General features: G+C 40.5%; 1 protein-coding gene across 6 annotated transcripts in view; it reads left to right on the top strand.

Annotated features, from left to right (window-relative positions):
• Ctnna2 (catenin alpha 2) overlaps positions 1-19689 on the top strand; it is a 1144108-nt gene that overhangs the window by 1025859 nt on the left and 98560 nt on the right. For all 6 annotated transcript variants that reach the window (XM_042273493.2, XM_042273492.2, XM_076566967.1 and 3 more), the window contains 2 exons: positions 15571-15663; positions 16663-16819. In XM_042273493.2, the coding sequence (XP_042129427.1) occupies positions 15571-15663; positions 16663-16819 (250 nt within the window). The remainder of the gene's footprint in view (positions 1-15570; positions 15664-16662; positions 16820-19689) is intronic.

The raw sequence follows: 19689 nt of genomic DNA, 5'->3' as shown, positions 1-19689 counted from the left end.
GTTCTCCACCAGAGTTGCATATTAGGATTCTCTGAGGGAGCTTTAAAATCCCCAAGAACATTGGATCCTGAGAGTGGATCATCAGTGTCTATATTTTCTAAAGCTGCTCAGTAGTTTTCAGTGCATATCTAAAAGTACAGAGGACCAAAATAAAAGGGGTGAATGTGATCTCCATTTTGCTTCAAGTTCCCTCCATAACCAGGAAGGTGTTTCCTGATGTCTTCAGCATAGATTCATCTTTGGTAAATGGAGTGAAGAAGAGTTTGATTGGATCAGGTTCATGGTTCTTGGCTTTGTCATTGACTGTAGTCTGAATAATCTGAGAGAAATAATAAGATAAACACATCCCCTTCTAAAATCAACAGGGTTAAGACTTGGGCATCTAAAACTTTTCATTTAACTCCCTGGGTTGTGGAATGGGCATGTAGGGCTAGGACAATTCAATTAGTCCCTTCTGAGTCAAACATTTTGTGTTTCTATATGAGATGCTCCCTGGATTCCTGTTGCCAGTGTCAAATTCTTTGCTGAAAATAACAGACTAGGCTTTGAAATGTCAGGCAGACATCCTCTGTCAAATGACTTTTCTCGCCATGTACTTAACTGCAGTAGTGAGTCGCTTAATTATAAGGATGAAACTAATCTTTTGTGGAACACTCAGGTTTTGATATCTTACAAACATCCTTACCAGAGAGTTAGACTCATTATGGCTATTTTACTTAGGAGGGCATGACAGCATTGGGAAAATACAGAGAGTACTTCCCCATGTGACAGTAGAGACTACTTCTCAGCATGACATTGGAGTCCACTTTCACATCTCAGGCTGGTTGCATTATGCCCAGACTTTTAAAATAGTGACACCATTGGGGATTACTTGCAGAACCTTTACAGAAGTGTCTGATTTAGTAGGTCTCAGATAGAGCTGGTATTCAGGGTTTCTGATAACTTCAGGCCATGTCTTTGTTTAAGATCATCTTGTGGCTGATGCTTATTATATTCTCTCTCTCTCTCTCTCTCTCTCTCTCTCTCTCTCTCTCTCTCTCAGCCAGAGGTCAGCACTAGTATCTTCCACAATTGCTTTTCATGCTTTTCACCTTACATTTTAAGATAGGGTCTAGGGACTCTCACTTAACCTGAAATTTCCTGATTGGCTAGACTGGCTGGCCCCCAAGTCTCAGGGATTTTTCTGCCTCCCCAGTGCTGGGATTTCAGGCACATCCTGCCACATCTTGCTTTTACATGGGTGCTGGGGAGCCACACTTTACCAACAGCCATTTCTCTGGCTCAATGTTTAAAATAGCCAGGTCCTACCTGAATCTCACACAGAAAAGGTAATCAGGCTCCACTTTGGTGGCATACTACAAATCTTATGGGCACTACACACATAAAATTGTAGCCCCTTGTCATGCCCCAACTTATTCATCACAGAGTGCTTATTTTTTCTGAGTGTATCCTTGGGATGTTTTGACCATATTCTAAAGACAACGTCTCTAATGGATTTTTGCATGGATTCTTTATGAATGTCTTAAAAAGGCTCTGACATCTTCTTTGGGATGTTTTCCGACTTCATAGCTTTTTAGTCCCCGAAATAGCTTATATTTTTGCATAAGCTTTATCTGGTGAAATCATGTATGATGATATCAGGCTTTTGTAAATATGAATAAATACATGAAAATGTAAAGGTGAGAGATATTTGAACATTTCCAGAGATGAGACTGAGGAGGGGGTGAGCACAGATAGTGTTGATCAGAGGCAACAGCTGTCGGGAGGATGGGCATGCTCAAGGCAACTCATACCCTGGTGGGAACTTAAGTAGCCCACCTGTGTCAGGGTACCATCATACTACTGGGTTCAGAAAACATGTACTGTGAGAGGCTAATTATTTTGTCCTTATATGTCAGGTAGCATATAATTTTTTTTCAGTATATGTTTTAGCCATTCTTTAAAGGGTAAGGACATTCTTATCTTGAAGACCATATGTCCATCAACAAATTTTACTCTTATTTAAACATAAAATAATAATGATGAGAAAATCACCTCTAAGTACATAATATATTCTCTTATGGTGAAAAAATAAGTATTAACCACACAAAAATTTTACTTAGGCTTCTAGGAACGTCAAAATAATCTTTATAATTATCACTTACTTAACACTGATGGTTCTCAAATACTTTCATAGCCCCTCCCCTACTCATGCATACAAGTTATGCTCTATGGATGTGTACCCCATGAGAGAATCTATTTGAAGTAAAAGTTTACAGTTAATGAAATAAGCAGCCCACCTGGAAAGCACAAAACTAAACCAAAGCAAGATGCATAGAAATTCCCCATTACTTGTTCCTTTCTGGGAATATTAGTCAGAATGCCATCTTTAGCTTTATATCACTGAGCAAATTGAAAGGTCAAGGCAAATGGCCATTCAGTTAGATGACAGATTCAGCTAAAAGAAAGATAGAAAAAAATAAAGACCCCCTGAGGATGAAAGCAAAGCAATTCTATTGCAGGAAGTTGCTAAGCTGAGGCACATTTGAAGGGCATTATAGGCTAGGACTGATCCTATGGGCATTAGTGACAAGAATAACCTTGGCTGTGAGTGTGTGGATACTTTCACAAGTACAGCTGCTCATTCCATCTAGACCTGGTGATGGTCTCCCAAGAGTCAGAGAATGAAGCCAGGATGCATCTGCAACCATGCCTGGCCATGACTCTAGTCTGGAGTGGAAACATCTGATGCCCAGTGAGGCAGAGGTGACTCTTTGGAGGTCACCTTGGTAGGGAAAATAATTTTGTTGCTTCAATCCTCTCTAAGGGGGCTCCCAGGTTGTTGTGAGATAACTCTGCTGTCTATTGACTGTGCAGTGCTGCGACTCTATCTCTGGTCATTATGGGAATGTTTTAGATTTCAGTGCTGAGCAAGATACTGACATATTGATAGGTACTAGTTGAGAACGTGTGATCCAAAGAAAGAAATGAAAGCAGGGCATTCCATAAGACATTTTTCAGCTTGGGGAAGATTTGTGAACCTGTTGTTTGTCGATGGAACTAGGAGGCATCATCTCACTAAAGGACAGTGGCAAGAAGAAGTGGTGGCTGTAGCAGATGTGGTGAATAGTTGAGAGTGCCTGCTGAGTGAATATGTTATCCAGGTAAAAACATTCAGGCGGCTGTAAACAGAAAGCTTGAAGTAGACATCATGAAGCAAGAAGAAGCAGGATGAATGTCAATACATGGGAGATGACTTCTGGGGAAATTCTAGGGATGGGTCTGTAGCTTTGTCATGATTTTACTTGACCCCTGTAATGACTCCGAAATAGTGTCCTAATAGAGTTTCCTGATGTCACCCCTGGATGATGGAGGGACCCAGGCTTTTACCTAGTCTGGAAATGGGTGGACTTGCTCCTAGGGAAGTGATATAGAATGGAGGCACTATACTTTGCACCCATATTCTAACTGGGACACTAAATGAAGATTTGAAAGCCCATGAGCAAACTTGAAGAAGGCAAGAGAGCAGTGTGTAATAAAGGAAGAGAGACTAAAGAAGCACAGATAAGATAGAGCAAGTTGGAGGGATGGGCCATGGGAAGGCTCTAGGATGAAATTCAAGTGGGGGGATGGAGAATTTGCAAGTAGGAAGGGCAGAGACAGAGCTGTTAAAGGGCTTGAACTTTCATATTGGTCACTTGTTTAGGGTCTTTTACTATGTGGAGAGGGCATGACTCGGGTCATCTTCCCAAAGCTTGTGTAATTCACATACGTGAAATCTGAAGTTGGAAGGCAAGTGTCTAGTTCACAGCTCTTCCACTCCAACAATTCCCATTACCATGATGAATGCTTAGGTTTTTGCCCTGGGGTTAAGGGGGAACTGCTACCTTCTGTTGGATACAGTCTGGATCCTATAGTTGTATTACTTACATACTTGGCTAAAGTCCAGGATGAGGATGGAGAGCATGTTTTGGGAGAAGTTGGAACTGGGAGACTGATGAAAAAGTAAATGCTGAAAGAGGCCATGACTGTAGAGGATGCTGTATGATTAATACAAGGAGGCTTCTGGAGTGATCTGATCATTCAATTTCAGGAATGAGTAGCTTGTATGGCTGCAGTTAGAGAAAAGAGCCCCCTGATTACAAACCCAAATTTTCTACTCTTTGACTGTTTACTGGGAAATTCTTATGTATTTGTTTGGAACTGATGTGGCATCCTAAAAGTTCTTCTGCACATCTTATACCATACTTAACCCTCCTGTTCCTCTTCTTACTTTTTTCCTGGTCTCACACAATTTAAAATAGATCAATAGATTTTGGACTATACATATTCTTATTTCTTAAAAAAAAACATGGACCTATTTCTGTTCCACCCTTACTATTTATTCACTTATTAATTGTTTAGATCATGTGCTGCACATGTGTGTAGGTACATGTGTGTGTGCTGGTGTGTATGCACCTATGTGGGTGTGCATGAAGGCCTAATTTTGATTCCTAGAGTCTTCCTCAATTACTCCACATTGTATATCAAGACAGGGTCTTTCACTAAACCTGGAGCTCACCATTTTCTCTAGTATGCTAGCCAACTTGCCTTAGGACACTCTGCCTTCCCACCTGCTAAGTTTATAGATGGGTCACCATGACCACCTGTTGGGGGATATTCGATCACACTGTGAACCCCAAGTTAGAGTTTGCATTTGCATTAATTAAATAAAATTAACCTTGGGTCAGGAGGCTGTTTTAGCAACTAGCCAACAGAAAGTAATCACGGGGCACCTGGGAGAGATAGAGACATAGGAAGTGGTAGGGTGGGCTTTAGAGCAATGTAGCTTTTTGTGGTTTGGCAAAGCAGAAGCATGGGTCTTCTGTGGACACCATGAAGGAGAGAGGGTTAGCTCGTTACCACTCAGTCTCTTGGAGCTTGCAACTTTTCACCCCAGCTTTTGAATCTCTAGTGTTATCCATAAATAGAATGATAGAGATTTAGTTAAAGCTATCTTTAGCAGCAGTGGCAAAGCCTGGTGGGCAGCCAGGCCACTGCTAGTGGAACAGGCTAGTAACAATGGAGTTGCAGTTGCTGGCTGAGATTAACAGTAGGTTAAGGCACAACCACTGTGCCAAAGTTAAAACAACAACCACCTGGCATTTATATGGGTTCCAGGGATTAAACTCCAGTCATCATTCTTGGACAGCAAGCAGTTACCCACTGAGCCATTTCTATAGCTCCTAATCTACTTAACTTAAAAAAAAATGACACAAGTACCATAATCTATACATCATTCAATTCCTATTATGAAGGTACTTTGGAATACCTTTATATTTGATAGACCTGCAGAAATGGATCCTTGATTCTGACCATGTTTCAATCTAAACCAGAAGTTGACAATCACTTTCTGTGCCACAATAGACATCACCTCTTCTTGGCTTGGGTGTTATGTGCTATCTGTCACTACTAATCAATTCTGCCTTTGTCGTGCAAAAGCAGTCACAGAAATTACGTACGTTGACAAATATGTGTTCCAGTAAAACTTTATTTACAAAACCAGATGATACAGTAAAGTGTTATTGGCAAAACCAGAGGAAGAAGAAAACAGATTTGGGGATGAAGTTAGAGTAGGAACATTCTTTGTTCTTGTGTACCTTTCCAAAGGCTGGCAGGAAAGCCTAGAGTTTCTGAGGAACACCTTAATTAGCCCAAGTGTTACAGTGTCTTGGAGGGAAAGGTATGAATTCTTGGAACAGTTAGTTCCTTTGTTTTCTCAGCAAAGTATTCTAACTGGTTATCAGTGACACAGTAAGGTTTGGGAGAAGTAGGGGCTCACAGAGATGGAGGTTCAAGAAGGTTCAGGATGGCAGGAGCTGCCTTGGAGTGACATTTCCATGGTCAAGGTCTTGTATAGGAGCCATGATGGTCTCAGAGATGAATATTCTTTATTTTTTATTCATGTTCATGTATGTGGGGGTGGGCGTGCCTGTAGAGGGCTGAAGAGGAAATCAAGTCCCCTGGAGCTGCAGTGACTAGCTTCAAGTTTCATTGAAGATGTATATCTATGTGTATCTGCACACTTAATTGTATATGTAAGCATGGTTCATCTATCCTCACACATTATAAATAGTGCAAAAAACAATAGTATGCGGTAAGTAGTGAGGTTTGTACATTTAGTAAACCTGATCCCTGTGGATCATTGTAAGTAGGAAGTCTTCAGAGACTTGTGGACTATGAATTTACTTTGGCATACTGCTAGGAATTTAATTGATAGAGGTATTTTCTATAAAGGATTAGTCTCTCCATAAATCTCGAAAGACAGTATGGAATAAAATGAAGTCTCTTGGCCATCTCTCATTAAATTAGAATTCTGTGCCAAAGGACAGATCCTTTAATGGTTTGAATGGTTAGACTCCTGGGTGTGGCCTTGACTCTACCCTTCCACTTGTGACCAGACTGTAGGAAGAGACTGTTCTCACTTACTCATCAGGATCTTCAAATGTTCTTGGACACGCTCAAACATCAAGCAATAGTTGACTTAATACAACTCACATCCATCACTAGAGGCAAGACCTGATGTTCCCACACTACCAGTATTCAGTTTACATATATGAAGGTCAACATCTTTTATGCACTAGAATGTGAAGATTTTGTTTACTTTCATGGGACTTCAGGAAGAAAAATAATAGCAGAGAGTAATGATACTTCACTTCTTTGATGTGAAGATAGAGAAAATGAAATCTCCGGAGGTCTCTGGTAATTAAAAGGGGATTACATCTATTGCATAATTTTAGATAACATAAGAGAAGCCACTGTTATCCTTTCACATACCAGCACATTATTGATGAAGCAGCTTCAAGAACGCATTAGGTGATGTTTTATTGCATTATTTTAAGCCACAGAGGTTTTTATATATGAAGGGTATAGATTTATGCTGAGTGATTCAGTGAGGAAGCAGGCACATCAATTTGTTCATGAATGTGAGCTGGTGATTACCTCCATTAAAGTCACCAGGGTAGACTGATCACTTTAATTTAGGCGGAGGCATGCACACAGCATTTGCTAGTGGTGCGTGTCTCCCTAAGAACACAAGCAGAGGAGCTATTTTGCACCCCAGAGGAGCCCTAGACATGCAGATTTGTGTTGTCATAGGTGTCTAACTACAGACGAGGGTGCTAGGACTGATGATGGTACTGCAAAGAAATTTTTCTGCAGTTCTGTGTAGCAGAATACTGCATCTTCTTCATTCGGTTCTTAGCTGCCAAGTGCTGACTTGATGTAAAACTGTAAAAAAAAAGGGTGGTGGTGGTGGTATAGGGGAAATTAAGTATTAAAAATGTGTAAAATTGCATAGAAAATTGAGAATGTTTGGAATATGAGATGAAATAAAAAGTATCAAAAGACACTGAGTCCCTGGAGTTGCATTGACCAAGGACCATTAGTCTCCCAACATGGGTGTTGGGAACTGAACTGGGACCCCATGAAAGAACAGCAAGAGTTCTTGACCTCTGAGCTATCTATTCATCTCTGAACCTATTGCTATTTATTTTGTTTCCCCTTAATCCCCTAAGTAGTACCTGAATTTTTAAAACAGGTTACACATGAACCTCTGTATATGTAAGGTTTAATACCTAAGAATTCATTGACCCACAGATTGAAAATATTAGGGGAAAATTACATCTATACTGAACATAAGCAGATTGCTTTTCCTTTTAAAAAAGAGATTTACTTTTCTTTTTAGTTATGTGTATGCCTGTGTATCTCTGTGTATGTTGTGTGTGTTGGGGGGAGGGGGGGAGGTATTCACAGACCAGAAGAGGGTGTCAGATATTCCTGGAGCTAGAGCTACAGGAAGTTGTGAGCCACCAGATATGGATCCTCCAGAAGAGCTTTGATTTATCTTAACCACTGAGCCATCTCTGTATGCCAAAGCAGACCTTTTGCTATTATTCCTTAAACTATAGAGTCTAACAACCATCTACACAGAGTTTACATTGTAGTAGGCATTTTAAATTATCTAAGCAGGACTTATAGTGTGCACAGCTTAAATGCAGAAACTTACAACTTCAGTTAAATGACTTAGGGCCAATCAGTACAGATACTATGGGATGAGTAGCTAAAATTCTGCCTTCTCACTGAAATGGAGGTTCCTCTCTGCATGAATAAAACTTAACTTGTAATTGAGTCTAATTAGTGCCATCCATATGTGCATGGGCATAGGGGACATCCACTGGAACATGGTCAAGATTAGAAGAACTACACTAAAGAAAAACAACTCTCCCTTACCTTGCAGCATTCAACTGCAAGCTAGCTGTGGGGACTTTGAAAGACCTTGACTTCTAGGCACAAGCTGCAATCCATGTTAATGCCTTCTTATAGCAGGTTGTTTCAGTGCATAAGTGTGTATAAAGCTGCGGATGGAATCCAAAGTGCTCTATGTTGTCATGTTTACAGAGAATAACAGTGTTCATGAATTTCTTTCACCTTTTCTTCTTTCTGGTTTCATATGGCCATGGGAATAACTGGTGAATGGATCCCTTCTAATAGTAAATAAGTTCATTTTATCCTCCACTTTACAATGATGGTGAATTATTAACACAAGGACTAAGTGCTTTATGGACCTCTGAAATGCTACCTTGCTTTTATTTCAAAAGTATGTCCTTCTTAAGACATGATACCTGAAGGTTTAAAATAAATTAATGGTACAGCATTTGGAGGTTGATTATGTGGAATATGTTTAGTGTTTGGAATTGAACAGAAACAACAAATATTTGAACATGTAATTTGATTTTCAGGTTCAGAAAAATGAGAAAGCATTTTCATGACTCAGATGTGTCTCATATCATTTTGAAGTTAAATGCCTGAATACTTTACAAGTTGAGGTTATTTAAAGTGTAGTAGTGTTACAGGTATATTGGCTGTTGGACTTCTTTTTTGGGGGGGTAAGTGTTCAAATAAGATTGACATTTATTTTAAGATTTATTTTATTTATGTCCATGTGTATATGCCTGTGTGTAGGTATTCACATGTGGAATGCAGGTGTGTGTGGAGGTCAGAGGTATTGAATGGATCTCCCTGAAGCTGGAGATATAGTAGTTGTTAGCCCACTCAGTGTGTGCTCCAGAAACTGAATTTGGATATTCTGCAAGAGCATTATGTTTTCCCACCTGTTAAACCACATTTCTAGCTCCCAATTGGGCATTCTTTAATTTAAATGTTCATAATGTATTTATGTGGGGCCTTGACATGGTTCTTATTATCATCAATTCACCACTCCATCAGTGTCTTGGGAATGTTGACAAGCTGTTTTTGTTCAGTAAAGAGTTAGGGAGCACATGCCAATCATAATACAAACTGAGTTCAGGAAGCAACTTATTGTATTGGAAAACTTGGCACCGGCTTTCCTTATGGGTTTATTTTCTGTCGCAGTGTGCTAATTGTATTATTTCACCTGCTTACACAGTGGAAACTAAAGGAAAGTAGGGAAAAGAATACAGTAATCATCGAACAGAAAAGAGGTTGACTAACTGAGCAGTCAGTAAAGAAAGATTAAAGGATGGCTAGCTGACCTCTCCACAATACATCAAACGGCTGAGCTAATAGTAATGAATACTTTTTTTTCTAAATTTCCAAAGATATTCGTGTGTGTGTGTGTGTGTGTGTGTGTGTGTGTGTGTGAGAGAGAGAGAGAGAGAGAGAGAGAGAGAGAGAGAGAGAGAGAGAGAGAGAGAGAGAGAGAGAGAGTTTGGAGGTCAAATGTCAAGGCAGGGTGTCTCCTTCAGTTGCTCTTCACCTCCTTCAACCTGGACCTTGCTGACTGAGTTGGGCTAGCTGGTCAACAAGCTCCAGGTATGGTCTCATCTTGTCCCCACCTCCACATCATTGTGATTGCAGGCATAGACTATCACCTTGTTTACACAGTAAGCACTTTACCAACTGCGCATAGTTCCTAGTGTCTTGGGGTCAATAACCACATGATTTAGTGATGGTTGCCAAGCTGCTTCCTTTCCCATAGACATTTGTTCTAAGGCACAGAAGCCATTCAGAGATCACTGGCTCAGTCTTTTCAGCTTTTACTCCCCCAGTTCAATTCTCTCTCAAAAGTTCTGGAGGAGGACTCCTTTTCACTGTGGATATAATGCAATTGGTTCACCAAACAGCTCTGCCCACCATGCTTATGGCCCATCCAACTTTCAGACATCGCACATCAATTTTAATAGCCCCAAATTTAATATCCTATGATAAACTATATTGTTTTCTAGGCCTCCAGGAGGGTGGATAACTCCCGTTGTCTCAGTTAAGCTGTAAATAATTCAGGAATGGAGAAAGAAAAGGCCAGATCCAGCTGGGCATGGGCATCCCATAATGTCACTTGCTTGGTTGATTCAAGCAGGATACAAAATTGTCTCAAATTTAATCAGACTGCATAATGTCTTCGGGGCTGCAGTCTATGCTCTATTCATGGTCTATTGTCTGTTTTTTGCTTATTTTTTCCTAATGTCTAATGACATTAGTTTTCGATTTGTTCCCTCACTCTCTCAGTCCCATTGTACTAAAATGACCATAGAGACGACTCATGCTTCAAAAAATAGGGTATTTTATTCAACTGAGAAGATTCTGATTTCATTGAACTTGTAGTTAAAGAATAGATGATCAAGACCATTTATAAGGCATTTGCTGCCTGAAGTATTCTTCGGGTGATGGGGAAGTGTTGGTTGAAGCTATGTTATTCATGAAAAACACCTAGAAGACAAAGCCATGGGTCATCTGCTGACAGAGCTATACAAATCAAAACTCATGAAAGTCTGTTCAGAGCCATGATTATGGCAGTGGTTTGTGGGAGAAGCAGAAGAGTCAAAGCCATAATGAAACAAGGAAGGTAGGGATTTGGATGGCATCCATGACCAGTTTCAAACATACACACTGCCTTCTGAGATACTGAAGTCCTGTGGGTGCAATCCGGAATCCTCTCAGCATGTTTCCGAGCACAATAGAAGGTAAATGGAATTCTGATTTTAAGTGGAATTAAATGTAGGAGTATTTTGCAGAGTAGAGGCTGCCAGACATTAGGATTTGTGCATCTGTGGAAATTAAAGGGAATAAATAATCGGAGGATAGAGGAGAGTGCCAGCTGTCTGTTTCTGCCCACTGTTGCCAGCTCTGTCCCTCCTGCCGGGTTCTGTTGGATGGTGAGCTTCTACTTTACACTGAAGTCACAATGGAGTTTATTTAAACAAAGGGCAAGAAACCAAAGAGATGCAGGAAGAAAAGCTTGTCACCATCTGGATTCTACAGTTCGGTATTTCTTTCTTTGTGAAAGAGTCCAGTTGTTCGTAGCCTCGTACCTCTCCTCCCCTCCCAAGCCTGCTTCTACTAGGAAGTGCACAGCCAGCATTGGTCTGAACATGATGTCCTTCTGTGCTTGGCCAGCATGCTCATTTGTGTGCAAGCTTCAACTCCGACAAAACTCATATTTTTCTGGTTTAGAATAAGCTTTCCTTTAACCCATTAAGATGTAAAAAAGGTTTTCCAGAGCTAGTGATATGGGCATGGGAGCTAAATCTTTTTATTGTAAAGTATTTTTTTTAAGCCATATATCAAGGTAGTATAATGCCACATGTTTTCAACAGTTCTAAACAGCTGGCCAGTCTTGTTTGTCTTATACCCCCTCCAATTTCTCCAAATTCATATAATTGTAAGTAAATGCCAGCCATTTTATTATTTTGTTCACCAACATGTTCATTATCTCTTTAAAAAATTGTAACTATGTGTGTGTGTGGGGAAGGTATTTGCACCTAAGTACAGGTGCTTTTGGAGGCCAGAAGAAGGTGTCCCCCTGGATCTGTAATTACAGGAGCTTGTGAATTGCTGGATACAGGATCTAGGAACTGAACTCAGGTGCTCTGGAAGAGCAGAAAGCACTCATAATTGCTGATCCACCCCCCCACCCCTCCCCAATCTCTTTTAAAATAATCAATACATCATCATGCTTCTTAAATATGAATAACTCCATAGTAGCAACACATATTTAGCCAACATTTAAGTTTCTTTGGCTTCACTAAATATACTTTAATTTATACATTTATTGAGTTTCATAATTGCACATGCTTGCAGCTTATTTTATTCAGGATATGAATAAGGTGTTATGACCTTTCTACCACCCATTTCTTACCATCAGGACTTCCATGATAGCAGTCTTGATGTTCTAAGAAGTTCTACATTTGTTTTTGTCTTTTGTATTTTCTGTCAAAATTGAGTAAATTATACAAGTTGATCAGTTTTAGATTTTTTTTTTGGTGGAGAAAATGTTTTTAGATAGTGCTATAGCTGTCTTAATTACTTTTCCTGTTGCTACTAAAAATACCGTATCAAATGCAACTTAAGGGAGAATGGATTTATTTGGCTCACAGTTCAAGGATGTGATCTTTTGAGGTAGAAAAGCCAAGGTGGTGTTCACTTAGGCAGCCAGTCATCTTGCAGCCACAAGCAAAAGACACTGAATGCCTGTGCTCAGCTAGTTTTCTCTGATCCCCTGGAAGGTGCATCCCCAGGGCTGCCACCCATACTAAGTGAGTTTTTCTACTCCAATTAAACTAATCTAGATAATTCTTCACTCCTGTGCTCAGAGACTGACCCAGTCTCAGTAATCCTCACAGATGGGCCTGGAGGCTTGTTTCCTAGGTGATACAAGATCCTGTCAAGTTGACAATCAACACTAACTCTCACCGTGCCCTTCCATGAGAAACACCATCTGGTTCTTGTTTCCTTCTCTCTTTTTCTTATAGCCATTCAGAAATCAGAACTATTATTTCATTGACTGATTTCTTTTTTAAGAAATGCAAGAGAATATTAACCCAGTCTTGTTTTTAGGAATACTTTAATTTTCATGTTGGTGTCATACAGCACTCTTTAACTATCCACTCTTAAAAAATGTGACATTAAGTCTGTCTCACATACCAAAGAAGGATGATACAGAACAATAAAATAAAACCAGTATTTCATGGTATAAATAGTTACTCAACATCAATATAGAAAGAATTCAATTAAAGATTAAAAGACCAAATTTAAATAAATATGTTTCCAAAAAACTGCCCACACTATTCTGATTTTTCTTGAGCTACTATGAATAAGGAGGGCTGCATTTGGGGTTCACAACAAGAACTATAATGTATGTAGGAGCTATTGTTTAATACCATAGGGTGGATAAACACTGATTAGAAGGTATGGTGAAATTTGTTTAGTCAAATGATCATAACTCAATTTTGAGTACCTCCCATGGAAATCATATTCCAAATCATTGTACGCAGCAACTTCTACACACTCATGTTAACAGTTATTTTTTAATGATTTAGTTGACACACATGGAAGACCTGTATTGGGTACTGAATTAGTCACTGGGAATGTACAAGGAATAAACATACAAAAAATGCTAGAAGCTGGAGACATGGTTTAGCCTGTAAAAACTTGTACTGCTCTTTGAGAGAACTATTGGTGAAATTATTAAGGCCACTCCACATAGTTAAAAGGGAGGTTTATTAGTGGCATAACTTATAAACGAAGGGATAGGTAGGTCGCAGGGTCTGAGGAAGATGTAGCGCCGTCAGGTGGTGTTCTCTGGAGAACTCTGCTCAGTCTACCTCTAGCGTCCAGGGTCCAGGAACTAAGAGAGTGCGGTGCATCTGGATCTCAGGTCTTCAAGGCCCTCCCTTTGCCCCGCCTTGTAGGCATGACAGTTACCAAAGCCTCAATTGGGGTTGGAACTTCCAGATCAAAGCTGGAATGGCTACCCACTACAGAGAACCCAAGTTTGGTCCCCAGCACTGACATAGGGTGTCTAGGAACTGCCTGTAACTCCACCCATAGGGGGATCTGATACCTCTGGCTTCTGCAGGTACATGCACTCATGTGCACACAACCACATGCAGATGTACAAACATACTCATAATTAAAAATAAAATAAATCTTTGAAAGGCATACAATAATAACAATACTTACCCAAATGCAGACAGAATAGAAACCATGAAATATAGCCAAAAGAAAATGAAATTGGGAGACCTCAGTATTAGCCCCTGAGTCACCTCTCAAAAGCTATGTGCCCATAGATGCTTGGTGTCCTTTACTGTGAGTGAATATGAGGCACCATTGTCTTTTCTCAAACTTATTTTAAAAACTAAGTGTAATAGGGATGGCCATCAGAAGAATTTTAAATATGGGTGACAAAAAACTAAAAGACAATATTTGTAACTCATTGGAGCTGTAGTTTTGGCAGCTTATATTCTCATTGTAACAGACATAAAGTATCGTCCATCTTTCTTACCAATCTTCAAAAAGCAATTCTCACCCTGATGATGCATTGAGGTCGTTCTGGAAAGTATTCCTACTTCATCATCCAAGTGTTTCCAGGTACTGATAAGGCAACATCCCTCTGCCTGTGGAGAACTCACAGAGCTGCTTTGAGGTTAAGCCTTTCTCCATTCCAGTGCTATACTCCACCCACTTTCCTGCACTGCCCACCTCAGGTTTCCTCCACCTTAGGAATTATCTAAATGTGCGGTTCATTTTAGTTTCTTTGAGCATTAGGGCGTCTGCCAGGGAAGCAGACTATTTTAGAAACCAGAGACACCCTGAGTACAAAATGCCTGTGGCCCAGAGGTGCCAAGGGACTGTCCCTCTGCTAGTCACTTCTTCTGCTTGTGCTGCTCCCAGCCCTCACTGCCCATCTCCTCCCTTCTAGCCTCTCTAATCCTCAATCTCCTGACTTCTTGACAGCAGCCTGATGGGATGGATCAGAGTTTTAATGGCAGCTTTGTGTACTGTTGACCTTGGCCAAACAATCTGACCTTGTATTACCAAGTCTTACTCTGTCCTTGTATTACCAAGTTCTACTCCTTGATGAGAGAGAGAGAGAGAGAAAAAAAAGTAACCTAAATAGGGCTGCTTATTCTGGGAAGTTGAAATTTGTTTGTTTTGTTTTTAGCTGTTTTGGGTTGTTTAATGTTCTTGAAAAACCAAATGCATATTCTTTTATGGTAGAGTTGGGCTATATAGTTTTCTATGAATCCCACCAGTCATATAGTCCTTCCATATATCAGTCTTACCTCTTCACGAGGGCATTGCATTGGCTGACTGGTATCTTTATACAGATGTAGATTCTATTTGTAGAGAGCTCTAGTTCACCATGTGGTAAGTCTTTCAAATGCAAAACATCACATGTAGCATTTCTCTCATTGGAAAGAGTCAAGGATGGATGCAGCCAAGAGTGTGGTATTCTTTACTGAATGATGAGTCTTCAGGGGCTCATGAGAAAGTGAGCACAAATCAGGGCAGTGCAAAGGAGAGAAATGTCCAAAGTACTTCATTTAAAAATATGCTTGTGTATGATTGAGGATCTTGAATCAGTAGTTTCTTATTAGCAGTCTGGTCTTCAGGTAGATATGCCTGAACTCACTAAGGAGTATCCCATGGTTTAGCCCAGAAGGGTGGCCTTATTATACTGATGATGGGATGTTGGAAGTGAATGACATTTTTCTGAAAAGTACAAGTCACTCCTCCTTTTCTTTCTCTTTCTTTCAACTCAGTTTCTCACCTGATTCTTCTTCCACACAGGTTGCCAATTTGGCCTGTTCTATCTCTAATAATGAGGAAGGAGTGAAATTAGTCAGGATGGCAGCCACCCAGATTGACAGCCTGTGTCCCCAGGTAAGTGCCCTTTACTTGGCTTCCAATATCCCTTTGTATGCCAAGAGTCATGGCCTTCTATACAAAACTCCTCTCTTTTTACTTGATATCTCTCTCTCTCTCTCTCTCTCTCTCTCTCTCTCTCTCTCTCTCTCTCTCTCTCTCTCTCTTCCCATCTCTGTCTTTCTCCCTCCCTCTCCTTAGTCCTGTTACACTGTGGCAAGCAGGTATATGCAATGTACATGTGTGTTAAGGCCAAAGGTCCACTTCTATTATTCTCTATATTATTATTATGTGTTTTTATCAAATGTCTCTTAGTAGATCTGAAGTTCATGGATTTGGTTAGGCTAACTGTGCCTCAGAGATCCACTTTCTGCTGCACTCTGCCAGCCTGGGTTAAATAGATATGTTCTGCCACTCCTGGTTTTTCATGTGTTCTAGGCATCCAAACTTAGGCGTTTGTGGAAATCACTTTGCTCACCATGCCATCTCCTTAGCCACTTTCAGCTCCATTATGTTCTAACTGGAATATGTTAACTGTCAACCCAGAAGCATTTAAGGTTTTACCTTTGTCAAAAAGAAATTCCAACCACTCAGTGTATTCAGGATTGCAGTAGCAATTATCATCATTTGCACTCATATTGACTCCATTCTGTTTGTTTGGGGTTATGGTTTAAATGTTCTACATCTATTTACCTTATCTCAATAAGTAAATTATAGGCTTGCACATGCAGAAAGCAAGGGATATATTTCTCGCACATCTGTGCTAAGAAAATTAGACTTGTCCAGCAAATACTTTTTGAAGTCTGAGGCTAATTACTGTATCTTCAAAAGAAGCAGCAAAATGTAATTGTGGCAAAAAGGGAAAACTTCCTTTTTCAAGTTTCTGATTGTGCTAAACTCTGACAACTCATTTATCTGCAGTAACTTCAAGGTCTGGGGTTTCAACTTGTGCTTTGACCGGTTTCTCTCCCTTCTAAAGAATGTGATCATCATGTCCCCTTGTGTTCTAACCCACAGGTCATCAATGCTGCCCTCACCTTGGCTGCACGGCCACAGAGCAAAGTTGCTCAGGACAACATGGATGTCTTCAAAGACCAGTGGGAAAAGCAGGTCCGAGTGCTGACTGAGGCTGTGGATGACATCACCTCAGTGGATGACTTCCTCTCTGTCTCAGGTAGTCACCTGCAGGTCCCTTACCAGAGAGCTGGAGGGAGCTGACAAGATAAGAAATATCTCAGCAATGATATGGGTCTGTGATTTAAGGCCTGTCTTTGGCCTTTGAGTTTTCAATCATCCCAGCAAATGTGATTACAACATGCTCTTGAAAAAATTTTTATCTCAAGACACCGAGTCAGGGCATTTGAGGGAAAAACTATAACTTTCTGATGACTATCTCAGAACCTGAACAGATTGTAACAAAGAGGCTTACAGTCCATTTTAGATTTTGCATTTCTTGTTAAGCAGGATGGATTTTCAGCACATCTAAATTACCCATATACTTGGATTGGTTAATTCACTTGACTTATGCCTTAAAATAGACAATCACTTATTCTGATATAGGTATGTGAAGAAATTCTAGTTGTCTATGTAATACAACCTGGAATTACCTGGAGAGTCTCCATGGGGGGTTGACTATATTTGGTTGTCCTGTGGTCATGTCTGCGGGGAATTGTCCTATATTAATTGATGTGGTAATGTCCAGCCCACTGTGGGCAGCACACTTCCCTATCTTGTACTGTATAAGAGTGGAAAACTTGAGCTGAACACAAGCAAGCAAGTCAGGATGTGTGCATCCATTTCCTTCTGCTCTTGATCATTGCTTGTGACTAGTTTGATACATTCCCGCCTTGACTTCCCCACAATGATGAACTGTATCCTAGAGCTGTAATCTGAAATAAGTCCCATTGTCCCCAAGTTGCTTTTGTCAGAGTATCTTATCATAACAACAGAAATAAAACTAGAACAGAAATTTTTGCTAGTGAAGGCTTGTGATGAGACAGGTAGCCTCATGATGAACCCTGTAAGTCACACTGCTTTGCCTATATACTTGGGAGGATGTATAATGAATGGAGTGAAAGAACACAGAGGCACTCACCACTGTAATTGCAACTTTCTTCTCTATGAACATAATCAGGCTGGAGGAGGCTAGAAAATCCCAATGATGATGAAGACATTCTGACTTTCAATGAACTTCATCAGTGCCATATTGAGATTTGGCTACCTGCCAGCAAGTGGGCATTATTCCAAAGAGCTTTATGACCAAACATGTTTAGCTCCAGTTCATCTGGACAGGTCTCAGTGGGGAGGAGTTCATGGCAAACAACATCCTTGATTATAAGGTGTTGAAAAAAAATCAAGTAATTCTTGAAAATTCGAATTGAACAGGTGTTGGTTCTCCCCACAGGTATTTGGAAGTCATACCCAGCAGCTCACACAGGACTTGCCACAGCTTGACCTGCTTGGGGGGGGGTATAGTTCTAAGTCCTGACAGAGGCAATTCTCTCATTGATGAGAGGCAGGCCACCAGGGCCCGTGACTATAGCTGTGGAGATGACTTGGCAGAGGCTGCTGTGCTTATGCTTGGCTATTTTCCCTTCTTGTATACTTTCCATTTCATGAAGAAACTGAATCTCCACTGCAGGCTGTGTTAAAGGTTTGTCTGAGACCAATGCAGTCTATAGATCTATAGATCTAATGGGCAATTGATAAGCCCAGTTTTCAATGGTGGACCACAAGACAAGGCAGAGAGGAAAACAAGCTAACACATGCTCCGAGTCTCTAATTTGCCTGGCTCTCTCCTGTTTTCTTTAACTCTTACCAAAATCCTATAAAGAAGGTACAAATATTTCTAAGTGTTCCTTTGACAAAAGTAAGTCATTGAGGGGGGTAGACAGCTCTAAAAACATGGCATTAAAATCCAGACTGTCCTCTTTGCAGAAAATATACAGTGTTCTCAATAAATCTGGGAAGAATGGAAATTTCTTTCTTTCTTTCTTGTATGCTTTTCCACTTTCACTTCAGCTCCTTTTCCAACTGTAGGTTCATCATTCAAGTTTCCAGTCTCTTGCCTTCTTCATAAGCTTGCCTTGTTTTTCATTCCTTAGGCACTTGGCTTTGGATGATATCTTAAAGTAGCTGTTCATTTAAAATAGCCCCCTTTCTAGGGTATAACTGATTAAAGGACACAACATGTCACCATCCCTAGAGCTTTTGTTTGCTGATGGTTGAGCCCTAACATTGCAGCTGTCACTTTCCACACACGTCTCATCTAATATGCTGAGAGTTATTAAGGGAGGATGTTGGCAATCAGAGTTGTGTGCTGGAGGATGTAAAAGTAGCCAGCCACTAATGCTGGCTTTGGTTACTACTTATTTTCTAGTTTTTTTTGTTTTGTTTTGTTTTTCACCCAACAATGACTATCCAGTAAGAGTCCGGAGGCTTCCCACCCAGTCTCAGCTCACACACCACAATCCTGACACCCTTTGGAAAACTTCCTGTGAACTGCCTACATATCAGTAGAAAGTATTTATCCACTACCCTGTCCAGAGAGGCAACATTTGAGAACTCAAAAGTTCCCCCAAATTATCCTTTTCTTCAAATATGAGTCCAAAATTTTGTAAGGGTGAGAGAAGCAAGGCTTTGGGAGGGGAGTGTCTTATCTCAGTCTTTGTGAATAGCACCAAGCTTTCCTTAATTTTCTTCCCCTGAGGCCTGCCTCTTTGCCACCTTTCTTCCTGCCATTCCTTTGTGCATCTCATTATTACTTCGAACAAGAAAAAGCTTTGGCTCCTGCTGATAACACCGTGCGGTCCAACCCTAGTGGTACAAATGCTGCCGCATGCCACGACAGGAAAATGAACAGGCACTGTCAGGGAGCCAGGTTGGCAGAGCCTGCTGGAGCATGCCTGTTGAGTCGACAATCAGGCAGCGGGCACCTTTCTGTAGACAGAGCTCGACAAACACACACGATCCACTCTGTTCATGCTGATAGACTTCAGACACAGCCAGATAGTTGGGGAAACTACTTCCCATCTCCTCTCTGTG

This window comes from Peromyscus maniculatus, chromosome 3, assembly GCF_049852395.1.
Source record: "Peromyscus maniculatus bairdii isolate BWxNUB_F1_BW_parent chromosome 3, HU_Pman_BW_mat_3.1, whole genome shotgun sequence".
Classification (NCBI taxonomy): Eukaryota; Metazoa; Chordata; class Mammalia; order Rodentia; family Cricetidae; genus Peromyscus; species Peromyscus maniculatus.
The sequence above is the reverse complement of the archived record's forward strand: the minus strand, read 5'-3'. Positions and strand labels throughout refer to the sequence as shown.